This window comes from Mobula hypostoma, chromosome 4 (assembly GCF_963921235.1).
Source record: "Mobula hypostoma chromosome 4, sMobHyp1.1, whole genome shotgun sequence".
In the NCBI taxonomy this organism is placed as follows: Eukaryota; Metazoa; Chordata; class Chondrichthyes; order Myliobatiformes; family Myliobatidae; genus Mobula; species Mobula hypostoma.
In genome coordinates, this window is record NC_086100.1 from 178,536,875 (window position 1) to 178,560,222 (window position 23,348).

The 23,348-nt window shown below is 39.9% G+C and overlaps 1 protein-coding gene across 1 annotated transcript; it reads left to right on the forward strand.

Moving 5' to 3' along the window:
• Positions 1-1,317: 1,317 nt before the first annotated feature.
• On the forward strand, positions 1,318-18,473 carry LOC134345999 (neurophysin 1-like). Its single transcript, XM_063047338.1, has 3 exons — positions 1,318-1,437; positions 12,836-13,040; positions 18,400-18,473. Exons 1-3 carry the CDS (start codon positions 1,318-1,320, stop codon positions 18,471-18,473), a joined length of 399 nt encoding a protein of 132 aa, XP_062903408.1.
• The last annotated feature ends 4,875 nt before the right edge of the window (positions 18,474-23,348 follow it).

The following is a 23,348-nucleotide window of genomic DNA, read 5'->3' on the forward strand; positions in this document are numbered from 1 at the left end:
GAAAATAAGTCCAGGACCAGACTATTGGCTCAGGGTGTCTGACCCTCCACGGGAGGATCTGCAGGTTCGATGGCCACAGGCAGAAATGACCTCCCGTGCCATAGACCAGCATGAGAGTTCTATTTGGCCTCTAACCTCTCTTTGAAGAAAGAACTTGGTCACAAAGCTCCCAAATTTAGCTTAAATCATGTGAGCTAGTGAACCATTAATCTATTCTTGTCATTAACAAAAAAAAAGAGAATGGTAATTTTCTCATTTCCATTTCTCTAACAACCAAGTCCTACACTTTCTTTTTCATAATCGGACCGAAAACCCAAACATCACCATTTTTTCCTTCAGTTTGATTTATAGAATCATAGAAACATAGAAAACCTACAGCACAATACAGGCCCTTCGGCCCACGATGCTGTGCCGAACATGTACTTACTTTAGAAATTACCTAGTGTTACCCATAGCCCTCTATTTATCTAAGCACCGTGTATCATGAATGAATGAATATTAAGAATGGATTTGAGCCAAAGATCAGGCATGCTCTTATTGAGTGATGATGGTACACAGTTGAGAGCTCAATAGCCTGTTCCTGATCCTATTTCCTACATTCACAAGCTGACTTTTGGAACAGAGTTATCCCCAACTTGAGTTTTTTTTCTTTTTGATAAGCAGTGAAAAGAGTGTTTTGGATGCATTGCTCTAGACTCCTTTGGAAATGCATTTCACTGGTCTGGTGGCTGTGGTATATTGGTTGTTCTGACTGAAAGGCAAATCCAGCAGCTTCACCCAAAGTTAATGTTGTACCTTTCATTCACTCTGCTGTGGTTCTTCACATTGGGATTTTGTTATCGTGAACAACATTATTCTGAAACTTTCAAAGTCTTTGAAACTCTTTCGATGTTCAGTCCCACTTCCTACTTAATTATTTCGTGATACTTTTAGCCCCAAAGACTTTTTTCTAAATCACAGTAATTTGAACTATTAATTTTCACTTTACCCTTGATTATGATGACCTTTATGCATTAAAGTACAAAAGTAATGCTTAATTGGAAAATGATATTCTGATTGGAATTATGCGTTGAATAAATTAAGTACTTATAAAATTAAAATGTTGAGGTTATGGAGTGACCTCAGGTGAATTGTGAGTAGTACAGTTTGAGAATTCATTATAATAGTTTAGAAAATATAATCAGAATTCAACAAATTAGCGAAGTTAATAAATTCCGGCGCACTGAACATTTTCGTGGGTATAAAAAGAGAGCAGACGGGAAGTTGCTCAGAACAGTTTGGAAGGCTTCCTGTGTCCAGATACACCAGGAGAACATCATGCAGTCTACTTGCCTCATCGTTGCACTCCTCTGTTTCATCTCCTTCTCTTCAGCTTGCTACATCAACAACTGCCCCATTGGAGGCAAAAGATCCGTCCTGGACATGGAGATCAGACAGGTAAGGAGTAAATTTCTTCACATCTTTGATAATAATGCCTTGTAAGGGAAAAACACCTTTATTTTTCAAAAGACTTTTTTACATTGGAAAACCAGTGCAAATATTGAAATTTCTCTTGACTTGAAGATCATACAGGGTTCTTTTCATGTTCCACAGAGATTAATTCAGATGGTTCTTAAGCAAGTGTGGTTTCTAACCAGGTGGTCTGTGTTGTAAGAATCAGTGATCTGACCTTCTTTCGTAAAGACACTGAATTCAAACCCTCCCATCAAAACCCGTGGCTTCAGTGTGTCATTGAAAATGATACTTGACACTCCAAACAGAGAGGAAGAGTTTTTTGCAATTCCATAAAATTATTAATTCTAAAATTATCTTATGGAAACTTACTAAATAATTCTGAGAAAGGTAGAAGTTTCAGTGCTCGGTTATGTCTAACCAAAGTGCAGGGTGATGTAATTGGAATAAATGTACATAATTCACAACCACTGACATCGAGCTGGGGGTTCACTTTAAGAGGCTGCTCTGACATGATGGTGGTACTACATAAAGATTTGCTGGCACATTTTTGGTGTTTAGGTGTTGGAGTTCAATAAAATGTGCTGTGGGTTCAATAAAACATAAAATGCCTCATTTTGTTTTATTTGTTAAACCTACATTGGTGACCCAATGCGTTAGAACGATTCCAGAGTTATTGAACATGTTGCCCAACACAGTTGCTTTGAAACTGCTGGAGTTTTGTGAGCAAAATGCTGTCACTTGGTTTCTACAAGAAATCACAGCCGATGACATCAAATTCTACTACACGGTGGAGTCCCTCAGCAACCCCATGGCTGTGAGATTGTTAAGTGAGCTTGAACACAATAAGTACTGATGGCTGAAAACTCAACTTTTATAGACTTTTGGGCTATCGGAGCTTGAGTGCGCCAAACAGTTGCTCCCCTTGCCTAGCTTTGGCAATACGAGGCCCTTGGAGCTAATAGACCACAAGCTGTCTCTCCTTGGAAATCAGAATTGTTGTTTTATTTTTCTTTCTTTCTTTTTAAATCTTTTTATTAATTTTCCAAAATTATAAACAGAATAACAATATTAATACAGAGAGATTGGAATAATCATATTGTCGATAAGCATGTACAAAAAAAGATTTCAAATAGTACAAGTATAATAGTCTTCCAAACTCTTAATATAATTAATCATAGAGAAAAAAAGAAAAAAAACAAAGAAAACCCCCCAAAAAAACAAACAAAAAACTAAATGCTAAACCCAAAAAAGAAAGCAAATGAAACAAAACAAAGCTAGACCATTATCTTAAATTGAACACGTCCAGTAATGTCGTCAACTCTGCTCATATATTTTAAGTTAATAAGAAGGATTCAGAAAGGTCAAATTACATCGTATGAAAATGTTGAATAAATGGTTTCCAAGTCTTTTCAAATTTAACCGAAGGATCAAAAATGTCACTTCTGATTTTTTCTAAATTTAAACATGATATAGTTTGGGAAAACCATTGAAATGTGGTAGGAGGATTGTTCTCTTTCCAGTTCAATAAAATGGATCTTCTTGCCATTAAAGTAACAAATGCAATCATCCGACAGGCTGAAGAGGATAAAAATCTATGTTCTGCCATTGACGAACCGAAAATTGCCGTAATAGGATGGGGTTGTAAATCAAAACGCAAAACTGTTGAGATAATATCAAAAATATCTTTCCAAAAGAGGACAGGACCAAAACATATGAGTTAAAGAAGCCACCTCAGAGTGACATCTGTCACAAATAGGGTTTATATGGGAATAAAAATGGGCTAATTTATCTTTATACATATGGGCCCTATGCACTACTTTAAATTGTATTAGCGTATGTTTGGCACATATAGAGGAGGAACTAACTAATTGAAAATTTTTATCCCATTTCTCTATAGGTAGGCAAAGTTAAAGTTCCCTTTCCCATTAATTTTTAATTTTATCAGATATACCTGGCTGTAATTTCATAATTATATCATAAATAGATGCTATTAATCCCTTCCGAAAAGGATTTAAACCTAAAATTTTATCGATGATCTCAGTAGGGTATGAGATTGGGAAGGTAGGCAGCATGGTATTTAAAAAGTTTCTTATTTGTAAATATCTTAAAAAAAGATAGGATCTGGGCAAATTAAATTTATTAGATAACTGTTCAAAAGACACGAAACAGTTATCCAGAAATAAGTCACAAAAACATGTTATACCTTTCATTTTCCATATCAAAAAGGCATGATCCATAACTGAGGGTTGAAAAAAATTTAGATATAATAGAGCTTGATAATATAAATTTGTTCAAACCAAAAAATTTACGAAATTGAAACCATATTCGTAATGTATGTTTAATTATTGGATTAACCATTTGTTTATTCAATTTAGATAGTACAAAAGGAAGAGAAGTTCCTAAAATGGAAGCCAAAGAGAACCCTTGTGCAAAGTAGCCTTCAAGGTTTACCCAATGTCGACTTGGAATTATATTCCAATTTTGTGTCCAAAATATTAATTGCCCAATAATAGAATCTTAGATTAGGCAATGCTAAACCACCATCTTTCTTGGACTTCTGTAAATATTTTTTACTTAACCTGGGATTTTTGTTCTGCCATATATAGAGGAAATTTTAGAATCAGTAGTATCAAAAAAAAAGATTTAGGAATAAAAATTGGTATAGCTTGAAATAAATATAAAAATTTAGGTAAAATAATAATTTTAATAGCATTAATTCGGCCAATTTGTGATAGAGACAATGGGGACCACTTAGTAATCAGTTGTTTAACCTGACTAATTAACGGTAAAAGGTTGAGCTTGAATAAATCCTTATGTCTCTTAGCAATTTTAACTTCCAAATAAGTAAAATAGTCAGTAATCAGTCTGAATGGAGAACATCTATAAATGGGAGCCTGCATATTTAATGGAAGAAGTTCACTTTTACCTAGATTCAATTTGTAACCAGAAAAACTAATGAACTGAGCAAGCAGAGTTAATACTGCCGGAATAGAGTCCCCCAGGTTAGAAATATATAATAGTAGATCATCTGCATATAGTGATAATTTATGTGCCTCATTTCCACGGGTAATACCAAATATATTAGGGGAGTCACGATTAACAATAGCTAGCGGTTCCAAGGCAATGTCGAATAGTAGTCGACTAAGAGGGCAACCCTGCCTAGTACCACAGAATAATTGAAAGAGGGGAGATCTTTGATTATTAGTAAATACCGAAGCCAATGGAGTAAGATATATCAATTTAATCCAAGATATAAAATTCCGACTAAAATTAAATTTCTCAAGCGCATTAAACAAATATGTCAATTCAACTCTATCAAAGGCTTTCCCAGCGTCCAATGAAATGACACATTCTGGAGTTCTGGGTGAAGGGGTATAAACAATATTCATTAATCTCCTAATATTAAAGGCAGAGTAACGATTTTTAATAAATCCAGTCTGATCAGCAGAAATAATTTGAGGTAATACATTCTCCAATCTCATTGCCAATATTTTAGAAAAAATCTTAGAATCTACATTCAACGAAGATATAGGCCTATAAGATGCACATTCTATAGGATCCTTATCTTTTTTAAGAATTAGGGAAATAGAAGCTCGATAAAAAGATTGTGGTAATTTACCTATAGATACCTAAAAATTCTACATAGCCAAGGAGTCAGTGTAGTAGGGAAAAATTTAAAAAATTCTGCTGTATATCCGTCTGGGCCAGGTGCTTTACCTGAGTTCATCGAAAGAATAGCATTTTTTATTTCTTCTACCGTAGTAGGTACATCTAGTTATAAACGTTCATTGGATGATAATTTTGGAATATACAATTTCTTTAAAAAATCATGCATTATAGTGGAGTCATCAGGAAATTCTGATTGATATAGGGAGGTATAAAATTCTTGAAAAGATTTATTTATCTCATCATGGTCAACTGTCAGAGTACCATCTTTTTTACGTATCTTGCTTAACTGAAGCCGATTTTAATTGATTAGCCAATAGTTTCACAGTTTTATCACCATGTATATAGAATTGACTCTTAGTTTTAATTAATTGACTTACAATCAAAGATGATAGCAATAGACTATGTTCCATTTGGAGTTCAAATTGCTCTTTGTAAAGCTCCTGATTAGGAGCTATAGAATATTTCTTGTCAATTTCTTTGATCTTGTCAACCAGTTTACGTATTTCATTATTAGTTCGCTTTTTTAATCCAGCATTATATGAAATAATTTGTCCATGAATGTATGCTTTAAAAGTATCCCATAGTGTCCCACTGGAAATTCCCTCTGTAAAATTCGTTGTAAAGAAAAAATTAATCTGTTCCTCAATAAACTTAACAAAATTCAAATCTTGAGGCAAAGTGGTATTAAATCGCTTTTGTCTAGAACTAGAAGATGTATCCCTTGACTTAATAGATAGTCTCAACGGCGCATGATCGGAAACAAAAATGGAATCATATTTGCAGTCAATAACAAGTCGAGAGTCAATAAGAAAATAATCAATTCTTGAATAGTGATGATATACATGTGAAAAAAATGAGAACACTTTCTCGTTGGGATGCAAGAATCTCCAAATTTCTGAGATTCCAGAGTCAGTCATAAAAGAGTTAATAGGAGTAGTCAATTTATTCGGAAGTACTTGATTGGACATGGATCTATCCATCAAGGGATTTAAACAACAGTTAAAATCTCCGCCCATAACCAACATATAATCATTTAAATTAGGAAGAGATGTAAAGAGATTCTTAAAAAACTTGGGACAATTGACATTTGGGGCATAAACATTAAGCATAACAACTTTTTTCTTAAATAGCAAACCAGTAATTAACAAAAATCTACCATTCAGATCTGAAACCGTCTCATGATGTAAAAATGAAATTGATGGATCTATAAAAATATAAACACCTTTTACTTTGGCCTGTGAATTCGAGTGGTACTATTATACCTTCCAGAACCTAAAAAAATACTGATTATCCTCTTTCCAGACATGAGTTTCTTGTACAAAGATAATCATAGTCATAGTCATACTTTATTAATCCCAGAGGAAATTGTTTTTCGTTACAGTTGCACCATAAATAATAAATAGTAATAGAACCATAAATAGTTAAATAGTGATATGTAAATTATGCCAGTAAATTATGAAATAAATCCAGGACCAGCCTATTGGCTCAGGGTGTCTGACCCTCCAAGGGAGGAGTTGTAAAGTTTGATGGCCACAGGCAGGAATGACTTCCTATGACGCTCTGTGCTGCATCTCGGTGGAATGAGTCTTTGGCTGAATGTACTCCTGTGCCCACCCAGTACATTATGTAGTAGATGGGAGACATTGACCAAGATGGCATGCAACTTAGACAACATCATCTTTTCAGACACCACCGTGAGAGAGTCCAGTTCCATCCCCACAACATCACTGGCCTTACGAATGAGTTTGTTGATTCTGTTGGTGTCTGCTACCCTCAGCCTGCTGCCCCAGCACACAACAGCAAACATGATAGCACTGGCCACCACAGACTCATGGAACATCCTCAGCATCGTCCGGCAGATGTTAAAGGACCTTAGTCTCCTCAGGAAATAGAGACGGCTCTGACCTTTCTTGTAGACAGCCTCAGTGTTCTTTGACCAGTCCAGTTTATTGTCAATTCGTATCCCCAGGTATTTGTAATCCTCCACCATGTCCACACTGACCCCCTGGATGGAAACAGGGGTCACCGGTACCTTAGCTCTCCTCAAGTCTACCACCAGCTCCTTAGTCTTTTTCACATTAAGCTGCAGATAATTCTGCTCACACCATGTGACAAAGTTTCCTGCCGTAGCCCTGTACACAGCCTCATCTCCCTTGCTGATGCATCCAACTATGGCAGAGTCATCTGAAAACTTCTGAAGATGACACCTGTAGTGAGGCAACCAGAACTGAGTACAGTACTCCAACTGGGGTCTGACCAGGGTCCCATATAGCTGCAACATTACCTCTCGGTTCCTAAACTCAACCCCACAATTGTTGAAGGCCAATGCACCGTATGCCTTCTTAACCACAGAGTCAACCTGTGTAGCAGCTTTGAGTGTCCAATGGACTAGGACCCCAAGATCCCTCTGATCCTCCACACTGCCAGGTGTCTTACCATTAATACTATATTCTGCTAACATACTTGACCTACAAAAATGAACTACCTCATACTTATTTGGGTTGAACTCCATCTGCCACTTCTCAGCCCAGTTTTGCATTCTATCAATTTCCCACTGTAACCTCTGACAGCTGTCCACACTATCCACAACACCTCCAACCTTTGTGTCATTAGCATATTTACTAACTGATCCCTCCACTTCCTCATCCAGGTCATTGATAAAAATCACAAAGAGTAGGGGTCCCAGAACAGATCCCTGAGGCACACCAATGGTCACCGTCCTCCAAGCAGAATATGACCTTTCTACAACCACTCTTTGCCTTCTGTGGGCAAGCCAGTTCTGGATCCACAAAGCAATGTCCCCTTGGATCCCATGCCTCCTTACTTTCTCAATAAGCCTTGCATGGTGTACCTTATCAAATGCCTTATTGAAATCCATATACACTACATCTACTGCTCTACGTTCATCAATGTGTTTAGTCACATCCTCAAAATATTCTTTTTTTTTCCTTTTTCAATATTTTTATTAATTTCTACATAAAGAATACAGTACATATTATAAGTAAAAAAAGATAAAATAATACCAATACATATTTGAATCACACTTGCAACCTCATTACTCTACATTCATGTAAATTAAATTAAATCAAAATGTTGAAATATGATAATATTATTATTACATAGAAAAAAAATCTAAAACCACTACCAAGATTAAAGCTGCTTGGTAAAGAAAGAAAGAAGGAAAAAAATCCTTATCATATAGTGAAATATGTTATTAACCAACACCTGTACTTTAACAACAAATCAATGATTTTGAAAATAGTTCAAAAATGGTCCCCACAATGTGTGAAAGTCTTGGCTAGGTTCAGAAATTGAACAACGGATCTTTTCTAAATTTAAACATAACATAATATCACGTAACCATGAAGTGTGAGTAGGCGGGATGACATCCTTCCATTTAAGCAAGAGCGTCCTCCTAGCTATAAGAGAAATAAAAGACAGAATGTGCAAATCAGATGTCTCCAGAATAATATATTTTTCTCCAACAATACCGAATAAAGCAGTCAAAGGGTTAGGCTTAAAATTTACTTTGAAAAGTACAGAGAAAGTTTGAAATATTTCCTTCCAGCATTTCCCGAGACTCGGACAGGTCCAAAACATATGAATTAGTGAAGCTTCTACATTATTACATCTATCACGAAAGGGAGATATATCCGAATAAAAATGAGATAGCTTATCCTTGCTCATGTGGGCCCTATGGACCACTTTAAATTGTAACAGGGAGTGGCAGACACAGATCGATGAAGAGTTAACCAATTTTTTAAAAAAAATTTTATTCCAAGTTTCCTCAGAAATTGAAGTCTGTAAATCTTGTTCCCAAAGATCTTTAATTTTGTCTAATGGGACATTTCTCATTCCCAGCAACATACCGTAAATATTAGATACTGAAACATTATGAAAAGGTTTCAAATTAAAAATTACATCTAATAAGTTCTTATCAGGACTTTTAGGAAATGTATATAATTGAGATCGCAGAAAGTCTCTAATTTGTAGATATCGCAAACAGTGGGTTTTTGGCAGGCTATACTTAGCTGACAATTGCTCAAACGAGAAGAGACTTCCTCCACAAACAAAACCTGGAAGCATGTAGACCACAGAAGTAGCAAAGGAGTTCTGTGTCTTTATGGATCTCACTCTGTCAGCAGCTGGCCCCCTCAGACATTCAACCATTCACTGTCTTTACATCATCAGAGCCCTGCCACTCATCCAGCATCTGAGAAGTCTCTCCACCCAAGTCTCAGACTCCTCTTCCCTCTTGGGCGTGGGCTTCACTCCTGAGAACAATCTCAGCTTTCGATAGCTAGGAATCCCCACCTGTTCACTTTGCCATTTATTCGTCAGGAAGGTAAGGACTGATACCAACTCAGAATTCTCACTCTTTGCTGGAGGACTTGTTGGATGTTCCAAAGCAGACCACCACTTCCCCTCGCTAGGCACAAAGGAGAATAACCTGCCTTTGAAGTCCCTGCCCCCAGCTACGGGAGACTTGGCCTCTGATTTTGCACACTCGCCTACACTCTCCTCCTCTGGGAAAGTATGGACAACACACGGCACCCCACCCACCTCCCGAGGCCTCAGTAGTACCAGGCAGTTCCACTGCCATTCTGTCAGTGCTAGTCTGAACTAAAACAACACCTTTGCCCATCATTCTATCAAACCTCTGTTCCACAATAGTAACTGCTCCTACTGATTTAACAGTACTTAAAGTTTGAATTAACAATTTGCTGGGAATACGAATGTCTACACCACTCAATGCACATGCATTCGTTACCGGTAACCCCATGGATTCGCACCTCCGCTCAACCCTGTACAACATCCGTAACCACGTATCATAATCACTTTACCGAACAATAGTTTAACACAGGCTTAAACACACAACTCACTGGATCAATGCTCAGGGCAATCACACAGCATCCAACGAAATCAATCCCAAATGATACCGCCACAATGAAATCCCCTGGTTTCCTGGGCTGCGTAAGTCTAGGGAAAACACTCTCCAGTCCCGCCAAACTCGTGGGATTGAGACAGCTGTCCAGCCCCAAACCCCGGTTTGTGTGGCTGCTGTGTAATTTGCTACCCTGTTACAAATTAGTGCCATGAAATAACAGACAGCACCCTGCATACCATTAAAGGAATTATATTTATGAATCTTAACTTAACTAAAGGGTTAGTAAAGAAAAAACAAAAAGAAAAGGGCCCATTTTAATTGAACAGTCAAATATGCACAAATTGGAGCTCATCTTGAACTTCTCTGTCACACATGCACTGGGCCCTCGGTCAGCTGGAAAGCACACATCACCTTCCGATTGTCACTCGCAATCCATCTCGAACAAACATGTCCCCCACCGGGTCGCAACCTACGACCAGTTCTCCCCAGTGTCTTCTCTCTTCATCTCCAGCAGAACCTAAAAAACCTCCAAGACCAACCTTAGAGCCCCACACCAAGAAAACCTCCCCCTAATTGGGTGGCTCTCATTGCACATATTCCTTATCTTTAACAAATAACCCAGAAAAGGCTGAAAGCAGAACAGACTGCTCTTACAGAACTGCTAAATGAAATACCTATAACAGAACAGTAAAGATGTGAACCAGGGCATTACAGTAGGGTTTGGAATTCAATAAAATGTGTTTCAGGTTTCATTAAATATAAAACCCCTCACTTCATTTTATTTATGAAAAGCTATAAAAGTATCTGGAATAGATTGGAATGAAATTCTATTTCTGAGATAGTTTAATGGTAGCTTGTGTGTAACTGGAAGCTGTCTGGTCGAAGAGTCAATAACTGAGAGGGATAATTTATAGGAACAGGCGATATTGATCAAATGGATAAACTGACCTAAAGAGTCGAAGTGGTATTAATCATCGCTCAACTGGAAGATGAATTTTCATAAGAGTTGGCTTTTAGTATATTCTAAAATGATCAAAATTTCATTTAACTTGTTCTTCTAAAAATAGAACATAACATTTCGGAGCAGATTTAGGCCATTTGGCCGATTGGATCCACTCCACAGTTTCATCACAGCAGATCCAACTTTCTCTCAATCCCAATCTCCTGCTTTCTCCCCGTATCCCTTCATGTCCTGACCAATCAAGAATCAATCAACCTCTGCATTAAATATACATAAAGACTTAGTCTCTACAGCTGCTTGTGGCAGAGAATTCCACAGATGCACCACACTCTGGTTAAAGAAATTCCTCCTCATCTCTGTTTGAAGAGGCCGCCCCTCTATTCTGAGAATGTGTCTTCTCGTTTTAGATACTCCCACAATAGGAAACATCCTCTCCCTATCCACTCTATCAAGGCTTTTTACCATGCAACGTGTTTCAGGGAGATCACCCCTCATTCTTCTGAATTCCGGTGAAAACAGGCTCGGGGCCATTACAAGCTCTTCATACGACAAGCCGTTCAACCTTGGATTCACAAAAAAATCTCACAAAAGTTAGTTGATTTGGCCCAGTGTATCACAGATAAAGCCCTCCCAACCATTAAGCTTATTGGCATGAAACATAGACATAGAAATGCAGTATCCATTATCAAAGATCCTCACCACCCAGGCCATGCTCTTTTCTCACTGCTGCTGTTAGGTAGGAGGTATAAAGTGCCTCAGGACACGCACCAGCAGGTTCAGGAACAATTACTACCTCTCAGCCATCAGACTCTTGAGCAAAAGTGATGACTACGCTCATTCATTTTCTGATGTACCCACAACCAATGGTCTCATTTTAAGGACTCTATCTTGTAATTTCATGTCCTTCCATTTCATGTTATTTCATACTTGTTATTTATTGCTATTTATTTATATTAGCATTTGCACAGTTTGTTGTGCATTGATCCTGTTTACAGTTACTATTCTATAGATTTGCTAAGTATACCTGTAGGAAAATGAATATCAGGGTTGTATGTGGTGACATGTCTGTACTCTGATAATAAATTTTACTTTGAAATTTGAGAAAGTACAGGGTTAGTGTGAATGAGTACTTGATGGCTAGTACGGACTCATTGTGTCAAAGGGCCCGTTTCCAAGCTCTATGGTTCAAAAACTCTGTAAAACACTTCTCGTAAATTTAATCAGTGTCGCCAACATACAGAAATGGTGCGACAAGACTGACTGCAAATGTGGCGAATCTGGATCAAGAACTACAAACTGCTGGAGGAACTCAGCAAGTCGAGCGGCATCCGCGGATGCAAAAAGATCTCAACCCAACACTCCAGCTATCTCTTTGCCTCAGACGATGTTGCTCGACCTGCTGAGTTCCTCCAGAAATTTGTTCTGTTTTTCATAACAAAAAAGATTTTCTTTCAAACTCAGTAATACTGTAAGACAGTAGTCTTTTCATCGAGCAGAAGGTTCAAATGCCTGAAAGTACAGACCACAAAGCTCACAAACTGCTTCTATCCCATTCTTATAGATTCACTTTATTTGTCACACGTACATCAAAACATCGAATCATACAGTGAAGTGCATGACAATAATGAACCAATTTACCAAGAATTGTTTATAATTTGGAGTAAGACACAAATGCTGGAGGGCCAAGACTCTTTATCAGTTAATTCTTTATTCCTCTCGGTAGTTGCTGCCTGACCTGCTGAGTTGCCGGAGCATTTTGTGTCTGTTACTCTGGATTTTGAGAATCTGCAGAATCTCTTGCGTTTGTGAACGGTCTTTGGGAGTGGCCTTGCTGATTCAATCTATTCTCTGCTCTTTCCCAGTGTATGCCATGTGGTCCTGGCAATCGGGGCCAATGCTTTGGAAACAACATTTGCTGTGGGGAGGAGATTGGTTGCTACTTCGGAACTTCTGAGACAGTGCGGTGCCAGAAGGAAGTCTACCTGCCCTCACCCTGTGAACCCTCAGGCAGGGTCTGTGGCAGGAATGGCGGAAAATGTGCCACATCAGGAATCTGCTGCACTTCTGGTGAGAGGCTCACCCTTTATCACACACTGTTTCAAAGAACATGACAATTTCAAAACAATCTTAGCTGTCAAGTTGAAAGGAATGTATGGTCAATTTTGTCCTACAGGTCAATCATGCTACAGATATAGCTGGGAATCGATTATATTAGAACATAGAACATAGAACAGTACAGCACAATACAGGCTCTTCAGCCCATGATGTTGTGCTGACATTTTAACCTATGGAGGAGTTAGGGGAGTTCCTCAATGAATAATTTGCTTCAGTATTCATCAGTGAAGGGGACCTTGTTGAATGTGAGTTCAGCGTAGAACAGGCTGATTTGCTGGAACATGGTGATGCTCAGAAAGAGTATGTGCTGGAAGTACTGAGAATTTTATGATAGCTAACTCCCTGGAATAAGACAGGATATACCCCAGGTTAGCATGGGAAGTGATGGAAAAGATTGTTGTGTCTTTGGCAGTGTTCTTGTCTTCATCAGCGGCTACAGGTACAGTACCAGAAGATTGGACTGTGGCAAATGTTATTCCTTTGTACAAGAAAAGTAATGGGGATAATACAGGGAATCATAGACCAGTGAGCCTTATGTCAGTGGTGCGCAAACTATTAGAGAGGATGATTAGAGACAGCTGATGAGAATTTGGAGAAGCATAATCTGATTACGGATAGTCAACATGGCTTTGTGAAGGGCAGCTCATACCTCACAGATCTGATCGATCTTTTTGATGAAGTGATAACACAAATTGATGAAGGTACAGCATTGGATATGGTGCAGAATTTTAGCAAAGCATTTGACACGGTTCCCCATGGTAGGCTTGTTCAGAAAGTTTGGCGGCATGTGATCCAGGGTTACTTGGCTGCATGAAATGCTTGTAAATCCTGTCTCTAAGAATCTTCTCCAGATCTTTATCCTCAGTGGTCCATCATTCCTAGGTCCCTCCCTGTTACCTGTCCTGAACAAAGCAATAACAATTGTAACCCTGCAGTTTTCCAAAATCATCACCAATTGCAGAGCAATCTCTTCCTACAGCAACATAAGTGGCCCCCAGGAACTTAACTATCCAAATGATTTTCAAACGTTGGAAAACACCCTCTTTCTTAATTTCAACACGTTCCCGCATGTTAGTCTGTTCCACACTGATCTCACAGTTATCAGGGTCCATCTCACTGGTAAATATTGAAAGGCCTGGACAGAGCATATAGAGTGTATAGAGTGGATGTGGAGAGAATGTTTTCAATAGTAGGGGAGTCTAGGACCAGAGGGCACAGCCTTAGAATACAAAGTTGTCCCTTTAGAACAGAGATAAGGAGGATTTTTTTTTTTAGCCATAAAGAGGGTGATGAATCTGTGGAATTCACTTCAACAGACAGCTCTGGAGAGTAAGTCTGGTAGAGTGGTGGAAACAGAGTCACTGCCAGTATTTACAAAGCATCCAGATGAGAACTTGAATTGCCGAGACAGAGGAGGCTACACGTCAGGTGATGGAAGATGGGATAACACAGAAGGGTCAGTGTGGATGAGTTGGGCCAAATGGCCGACTTCCATGCTATATGACTCTGTGACTAGTCACATAATGGATAGATAAGTCATCTGTTGGCCATGGCACTGACCCAGTACCAGGGCTATCTGAACAAGTACATGGATAAGAGTCAAAATTCATATTGAAAAGTCAAAAATCAAAGTTAAGTTTATTATCAAATTATGTATATGTCATCATACACCACCCTGAGATTCATTTTCTTGCAGGCATTTAAAGGAAAATAAAGAAATACATCAGAATTAATGGAAATCTATACATAAACATCAACTGATGTGCAAAATAATTTCCCTATTGAAGATTTTGCAGGGGCTGTGAACTGGAGCCCCAGGTCAGTAAGGGAAGGATCAGATCAGAAGGTAGATCTCAGGGAAAGCATTGAAAGGGAAAATCGAAATAGCAGGTATGATGGGTCGGATAGTTTGAAGTGTGCATATTTCAATTCTAGGCATATTAAGGGTCAGGGTGATGAACTGAGACCATGCATCAGTACATGAAACTACAATATTGTAGAAATTACTGAAACTTGGTTGAGAGAGGGGCAGGAGTGGGTGATTAATGTACCAGGTTTTTGAAGTTTTAGAAAAGATAGAGGAGAAGGAAAAGGGGAGGAGTGGTTAGTTGCACTACTATTCAGAGAAAATATCACAGCTGCACTTAGATGAGACATAATGGAGGGGTGAGACACTGAGTTCATTTGGAGGAAACTCAGGACTAAGAAGGGTGCAATCATGTTGATGGGACTGTACGACGTACCCCTAATCACCACTGGGACACTGAGGAACAGATGATATAATCAGATTAAAGAAAGGCATAAAAATAATAGGGTTGTTGTCATGGGGGATTTCAACTTACCTGAAGACACACACACAGCAATTCAGGAACAGCTTCTTCCTCTCTGCTATCCAATTCCTAAATGGACATTGAACCTATGAACACTAATTCACTTGCACGATCTTTAATCTATTCAATATGCGTATACTGTAATTGATTTACTTACTTTTTTCCTTCTTCTTCTTCGTCTATATTATGTATTGCATTGAACTGCTGCTGCTAAGTTAATAAATTTCACGACACGTGCTGGTGATAATACTCCTGATTCTGATAAACTGGGACATGTTTTATGTAGGGGATTGAGATGGGGCAGAATTTGTTAAGTGTATCCAGGAGGATTTTAAATCAACATGTGAATAGTCCAACAAGAAGAGGGCCAAATTGGACCTGGTTTTCATTCATGAGCTTGGCCAGATAACAGACCTTTCTGTGGGTGAACAGTTAGAGAACAGTCTGACCACAGCACTTTAACTTAGGCCTCGTGGGAGAATTTTAAGTTGGAGTTGAGCAAATGATGAGTGTATTAGGCAGGAACTAAATGTTGATTGTGAACTCTATTTCTCTGGCAAGTCCACATCAGACATGTGGAGGGTGTTCAAAGATCAATTGCACAGAGTAGCAGAAGGGTACGTTCCTGTTAAAAGGAAGGATGGGGATGGAAAGATAAAAGAACCTTGGATGTCCAGAGAGGCGATGAATTTAGTCAAGAATAAAAAGGAAAAATATGTAAAGCTTTCGAAGTTAGGATCAAAGGAAGCACATGATAAGTATAAAGAAGCCAGAAAAGAACTAAAGAAAAGTCCTTGGCAAGTCGGATTAAGATGAATCCCAAGGTATTCTATATATACATCAGAGGAAGAGTGTTGGCCAGAAGAAACTACAGTATGATCAAGAACAGGGGAAGCAGACAAGCCATTTATCCTTGTTTCTCCTCCTGCCACATTCTGTGGACTCGGAACTGATTCTTGTTCTTGGTTAATCTAATCAGAACAACTGATTGTGGACACAGGAAGCTTCAGGTAATGACCGTAATGTGTATTGAAGAGCCTCGTAAAGAGTATTGAAGTGTATGTTCCCAGGGCCTGATGGAATTCACCCCAGGTTATTAAAGGAGGCAAGAAATGAGATTGCTGGGCCTTTGACCAGTATCTTTGTGTCCACTTGAGCCACAGGCGAGGTCCTGGAGGACTGACAAGTGTCTAACGTTGTACCTTTATTTATGAAGGGAACATGGAAAATTCCTGGAAATATAGTCCAGTGAATCTCATGTCAGTTGCAGGGAAATTGCTGGAGAATATTCTTAGCAATAGGATTGTGAGCATCTAAAAACACATGGCCTAATTAAGGAAGCCAGCACAGCGTTCTGCATGTCAGGTCATGCCTGACCAAATTAATTGAGTTTTTTGACAAGGTGATGAGGGTAGGGTAGTGGATGTTATCTACATGGATTTCAGCAGGGCATTTAACAAAGTCTCTCATGGGAGGGTAATCGAGGAGATTAAGATGCATGGGACCTGCGGCGAATTGGCTGTTTGGATTCAGAACTTGCTTGCGCATAGAAGACAGAGGGTGGTGTTTGAGGGGACTTACTCAAGCTGGAGGTCTGTAATTAGTAGAGTTCCGCAGGGATCTGTGCTGGGACCTCTGCTGTTTGCTATGTATGTAGATGACCTGGATGAAAATGTACTTGGCTTGGTTCGTAAATTTGCGATGACACCAAGACTGGTGGATTTGTGGATAGTGTAGAAGACTGGTAAAGAATACAGCACGATAAAGAGCAGTTGCAGATATGGGCTGAGAAATGGCAGTTGGAGTACCCAGGTAAATGTGTGGTGTTGCAACTCATTAGGGCAAATGCAAGGAGAGAGTGTAGTGTTAAGGGCAAGATTCTTAACAGTGTTGCTGAGTAGAGTGATCTTGGAATCCAAATTCATAGCTCCATGAAGGTGGCTACATGGGTCAAAAAGATGGTTAAGAAGGCTTCCTTTCATTAGTTGAGGCATTGAGTGTTGGCGCGTGGCCAAGTGGTTAAGGCATTGGTCTGGTAATCTGAAGGTTGCTGGTTCGAGCCTCAGCTATGGTAGCATATTGTGTCCTTGAGCAAGGCACTTAACCACACATTGCCCTGCGACGACACCGGTCCCAAGCTATATCGACCCTGCTGCCTTTCCCTTGGACAACATTGGTGGCGTGGAGAGGGGAGACTGCCGGTCTTCCATACAACCTTGCCCAGGCCTGTGCCCTGGAAACCTTCCAAGGCGCAAATCCATGGTCTCACAAGACTAACGGATGCCTATATATGAGTGCAAAAGTCAGGAGGTTATTTTGCAAATTTAAAAAACTCTGGTTAGGCTACGTATAAGGCAAATACCTTCAAGGCACATGGATATAAGGAATATGATGAGATATAGACATGGTGCAGGTTGGAGCGATGAGTATTTGGGTGCCTTTGATTTGCTATTTAGCAGGTTTGGGGCTGAATGGCCTGTTCCCATGCTGTACTGTTCTATGTTCTATCTGCTTTCAGACGATTTAAACAGAAGCTGCGTTATCTGACTAAAACTAATTTAAATCATAGCAATGTTGTCTCCTGAGACATGGAACTGGAATTATTATCCATTTTAGATTAGTGAATAATCTAATTAGTGAAATAGAACAGAGAATGCAGGAAATACTTGGCCACTTGGGCAGCAACCACAGAGAAACTACTAACACTTCAGGTCCATGTCTTTTTCCTCACAACAGGGAAAAGTGACAGTAAATGTTTGACCATAGCTCTGAGCCAGCACTGACCGCCTGGGCGAAGTGGCCTCATTTGAGATCATAAGCAATTATGAGAATGAGACCGTCTGACTTCAAATCCCAAAGTATCCTGCAGTCTCATTCTCGCAGTTCCTCCAGCTGAGTGAAGATGATGTAGTTATTGGAGATGGTTTATGATGGTGTATGTCAATTACAATAATGGCATTTGTGCTGTTCATTTATTACAGACAGCTGCACCATGGATCCCACATGTGACACCAGGAATATCTTCTCCTCAAGTTCAGGTGCACTTCTGGGTTAAATCTGATCAATAGCACAAGATCAGAAACCCAGAGTCACTACCGAAAGATCCAGCCAATAATTGTTCAACACTACCTGTTTTTAATGCTGAGTAGATAAAAATTACAGAATGTAAAGATCTTCAAACTTGTATAGGTGTGTGTTAAAGAAATGTGAAATAGTGCAACACTTGTAAGAATAATTAACAATAAATGAAACACACAAAAGGACTTGCTCTTCATTAGTTTTTATTGTAAGACTGGATGTGGTTACTACTGATATTGGCAATATTTATTCTCCATACTTAATGTCTGTGCTCTTGAGTTTGTTCCCATTAAACACAGCATTATTTTAAAAAATTAATATTAGACTTCTACACTATATAAGAGCATAAGACATGGGAGCAGAATTAGGCCATCTGGCCAATTGAGTCTGCTCCGCCATTCAATCATGGTTGATCCTTCTTAAAAATTTCCTCCTCAACCCCAGTTCCCAGCCTTCTCCCCGTAACCTTTGATGTCATGTCCAATAAAGAACCTATCAATCTCTGTCTTAAATACACCCAACGACCTGGCCTCCACAGCTGCATGTGGCAACAAATTGAACAAATTCACCACCCTCTGGCTAAAGAAATTTCTCCGCATCTCTGTTTTGAATGGATGCCCTCTATCCTGAGGCTGCGCCCTCTTGTCCTAGACTCTCCCACCATGGGAAACATCCTTTCCACATCTACTCTGTCTAGGTCTTCCAAAATTAGAAAGGTTTCAATGAGATCCCTTCATCCTTCTAAATTCCAGCGAGTATAGACCCAGAGCCATTAGACGTTCCTTGTATGATAACCCTTTCATTCCCGGAATCATCCTTGTGAACCTCCTCTGGACCCTCTCCAATGCCAGCACATCTTTTATAAGATGAGGGGTCCAAAACTGATCACAGTGCTCAAAGTGAGACCTCACCAGAGCCTTATAAAGCCTCAGCATCACATCCTTGCTCTGGTATTGTTGACCTCTTGAAATGAATGCTACCATGGCATTTGCATTCCTCACCAGTGACTCAACCTGCAAGTTAACTTTTAGGGTGTTCTGCACAAGGACTCCCAAGTCCCTCTGTATCTCAGATTCCTGGATCTTCTCCCCGCTTAGAAAATAGTCTGCAGATTTATCTCCATGCATTTTCCAACGTTGTATTTCATTTGCCACTTCCTTGTCCATTCTCCTAATCTGTCTAAGTTCTTCTGCATCCTACCTGTTTCCTCAACACTACCTGTCCCTCCACTAATCTTTGTATCATCTGAAAACTTGGCAACAAAGCCATCTATTCCATCATCTAAGTTATTTATATACAGCTTAAAAAGAAGTGGTTCTAACACTGACCTTTGCGGAACACCACTAGTCACTGGCAACCAACCAGAAAAGAATCCTTTTATTCCCACTCGCTGCCTCCTACCAATCAGTCAATGCTCTAAGCATGTTAGTAACTTTCCTGTAATACCATGGGCTCTTAACTTGATAAGTGTTCGCGTGTGGCCAAGAGGTTAAGGTGTTTGTCTAGTGATTTGAACGCCGTTAGTTCGAGCCTTGGCTGAGGCAGTGAGTGTGTCCTTGAGCAAGGTACTTAACCACACATTGCTCTGTGACAACACTGGTGCCAAGCTGTATGGGTCCTAATGCCCTTCCCTTGGACAACATCTGTGGCGTAGAGAGGGGAGACTTGCAGCATGGGCAACTGCTGATCTTTCATAAAGTCTTGCCCAGGCCTGCACCCTGGAAACCTTCCAAGGCACAAATCCATGGTCTCATGGGACTAACGGATGCCTATAAAAATAAGTTGGTAAGCAGCCTCATGTGTGGCATCTTGTCAAAGTCCTTCTGAAAATCCAGATATACAACATCCACTACAACCCCTTTATCTATCCTACTTGTAATCTCCTCAAGGATTTCCAACAGAATTATGAGAATTATTAATAGAATAAGCTAAAAGACTAAGCTCAGAGTTGGGGTGCTAGCTGATGATTGACTTAATTTTGAAAAAATTAAAGTGTCTATTAATCACTGATTGAAGCATCATGGAAGATTGAAGATTGTTACCATCCAGTCTTTAGATGATTGTAGATCTCTGGGCAATTCCTATTCTACAACACAAGATCAGAAAAATTCATTTGTTACCTAAAGCTTGGTGCCTTCAAAAGTGGAATACAATCAACTTGAAAGTTGAATAGGATAGAAACCATGATTCATAAAGGTTTCGAAATGAGAGGAAATTGACTGGGGCACGACTGCGCAAGCACGTGGACGTCAGCTAGTGAGAACAGCAAGAAGAGTTTAAAAGTGTGAAGAGTTTAAAAGGAAATGGTTATTTCCAACTGTGGTAAGACTGCTGAATGGATCCTGACCCAGAAGTGGGCCGTACCCTCCAAACATCCGGACCTGCCTCTCGGTTTTTTATCCACTACCTTACTTTTCATTTTTCTATATTCTATTTATGATTTATAATTTAAATTTTTAATATTTACTAATTTTTTACTATTTTTAATATTTTAATATTTAATATTTGTAATCCAGGGAGCGGGAAGCTCAGAATCAAATATCGCTGTGATGATTGTACATTCTAGTATCAATTGTTTGGCGACAATAGAGTATAAAGTATTTCTTCAGCGGTTTGATCGGGGCACGACCTCACAAGTGCATGGACGTCAGCCAGTGAGAACAGCGAGAAGAGTTTAAAAGGAGACAGCTTTATAGAGCGGGTGCCAGAGGAGCGGGCGACAGAGTAGAGGGAGACAGAGTAGGAAGGGTTTGGCTCAACGGGGCTTAGTCGTTAACAGGTCGAGGTGAGGTAGGTTATCTGTGTACATTACAGACAGGAAGAATATATGTGAGGCCAGTGTTCTGTGTTCGGTGTCAGATGTGGGAGCTCCCAGACTCCTGGACGGCCACATCTGTGCCAGGTGCGTCGAGCTGCAGCTCCTTAGGGACTGCGTTAGGGAACTGGAGCTGCAGCTCGATGACCCTCCTCTAGTCAGGGAAAGTGAGGAGGTGATAGAGAGGAGCTATAGGCAGGTAGTCACACCGGGACCTGGGGAGACAGATAAGTAGGTAACAGTCAGGAGAGGGAAGGGCAGGAGTCAGAGGCTAGAGAGCACCCCTGTGGCTGTACCCTTTGACAATAAGTACTCCTGTCTGAGTACTGTTGGGAGGGACAGCCTACCTGGGGGAAGCAACAGTGGCCGTGCCTCTGGCACAGAGTCTGGCCCTATGGCTCAGAAGGGTAGGGAAAGGAAAAGGAAGAGGATGGCAGCAGTGATAGGGGACTCCCCTCCCTGAATCACAATATATAGGAAGATAACCAACCGAAACCTAATACAGCAGCTCAGGGAAAGCAACTTTGATTTCCTTGTCACAGGTAAATCTGAGTTTTCTGAGTCTTTCATTCTTTCTGAAATAATTATTGTCAAACTTAAATTTGACTTTAATTCATAGGAATAAGTTTATTTACACTCTGTTAATAACGTCATAGATGAATTATTTAACTTTTTTTTCACAAGGTAACGAGAGAGTTTGATGAGGGTGGGGGGAGGGAGGGGAGGGTGGGAACGTTGACTCAGACCATGAGAGGCCTGCATCAGGCATTTGCATGCCTTACAAGGCGCAGGTTGGAAGTCTGTGTGGGGCGCCACTCCTCACACAGACTAGAGCAATGTGTGATTAAGTGCCTTGCTCAAGGGCACAAACACACTGCCACAGCTGAGGCTCGAACTAGCGACCTTGAGGTAACTAGACAAATGCCTTAACCACTTGGCCACGTGCCCAACACAAAGGTAGGGAGTGGATGTATCTACATGGATTTTAGTAAGGCGTTGGGCAAAGTCCTTCATGGGAGGCTAATCCAGAAGATTAAGGTGCATGGGGCCTTCCTTATTTCAGTCTCTAACCTTATCACTGAGTCCATGGAATTCCTTCCCTTTCTAAAACCACTCTGATAACTTGCCAGCATTCCCCTCTTCTCAAACTCATACGATAACCTTTCTGTTATCATCCTTTCTATTATCCTACATATATTTGATGTTAATGCTATTGGTCTGTAGCCAGTGGGTTTTGATGGATCCTTGCTAGGTTTCCTTATTGGAATTACTACTGCTTCTTTCCATGCACTTGGTAATCTTCCCTCCTCCCACACTCTGTTATAAAAATGCAGCAACTTCAAGAGCGCTCCTTCTCCTAGATTTTTTAGCATCACAGAGCATATCAGATCTTTCCCTGGGGAGGTTGGTCTCAATCTCTCTATTGCTCTCACCATTTCTGCTATTGTAAATGGATCATCAATTATATTATCTGTTCCTTCCCTTCTGTTTAACACACCTGGGTGTTGACTCATTGTTCTTTCCCTTCTCCTTCTCTCTTCTTCAGACAAATTTTCTGAACTGTGTGCCTGTACAAATGACTTGGCCATAATCTCAGCCTTATCCCTACTGGAGACTGCCATTTCCTCCTCAGATATCATTACTGGATATTCCCATTCCCTCCTATCTCCTCCCATCCTCTTAATCATTCCCCTTACCTCTCCCACAGGTATTGTTCTTCCTATTTTGTTGCAAAAACTCCTTCAGCTTGCCCTTTTAGCTTGACGTATAGTTCTTCTCACCACTGCCTATGCTTTCTTATATTGAACCAAATGCTGCATATTATGGATTAACCCCAAAGCCTTGGTAACCTGAGGCTTATAACTGCTAAGCCCCTCCCCCTAGACCAACCAAAAGCTAATTAACTCAATTATCCAATTAAAGATGGTATCCTCCACCATCAGCACACCTGTGCAGGTTGCTGCTGCCTCTATACGAGACATCTCCATGGAGCAGCTCTGTTTCAGACCCAGTCACTATTACCGTTGGGGATGAGTG

Excerpts from the sequence above, each read along its gene's own strand:
- LOC134345999 (XM_063047338.1), top strand. The coding sequence starts at position 1,318 with ATGCAGTCTACTTGCCTCATCGTTGCACTCCTCTGTTTCATCTCCTTC. Across the intron at positions 1,438-12,835 it reads TGGACATGGAGATCAGACAG|TGTATGCCATGTGGTCCTGG; the intron begins GTAAGGAGTAAA and ends GCTCTTTCCCAG. Across the intron at positions 13,041-18,399 it reads AGGAATCTGCTGCACTTCTG|ACAGCTGCACCATGGATCCC; the intron begins GTGAGAGGCTCA and ends CATTTATTACAG.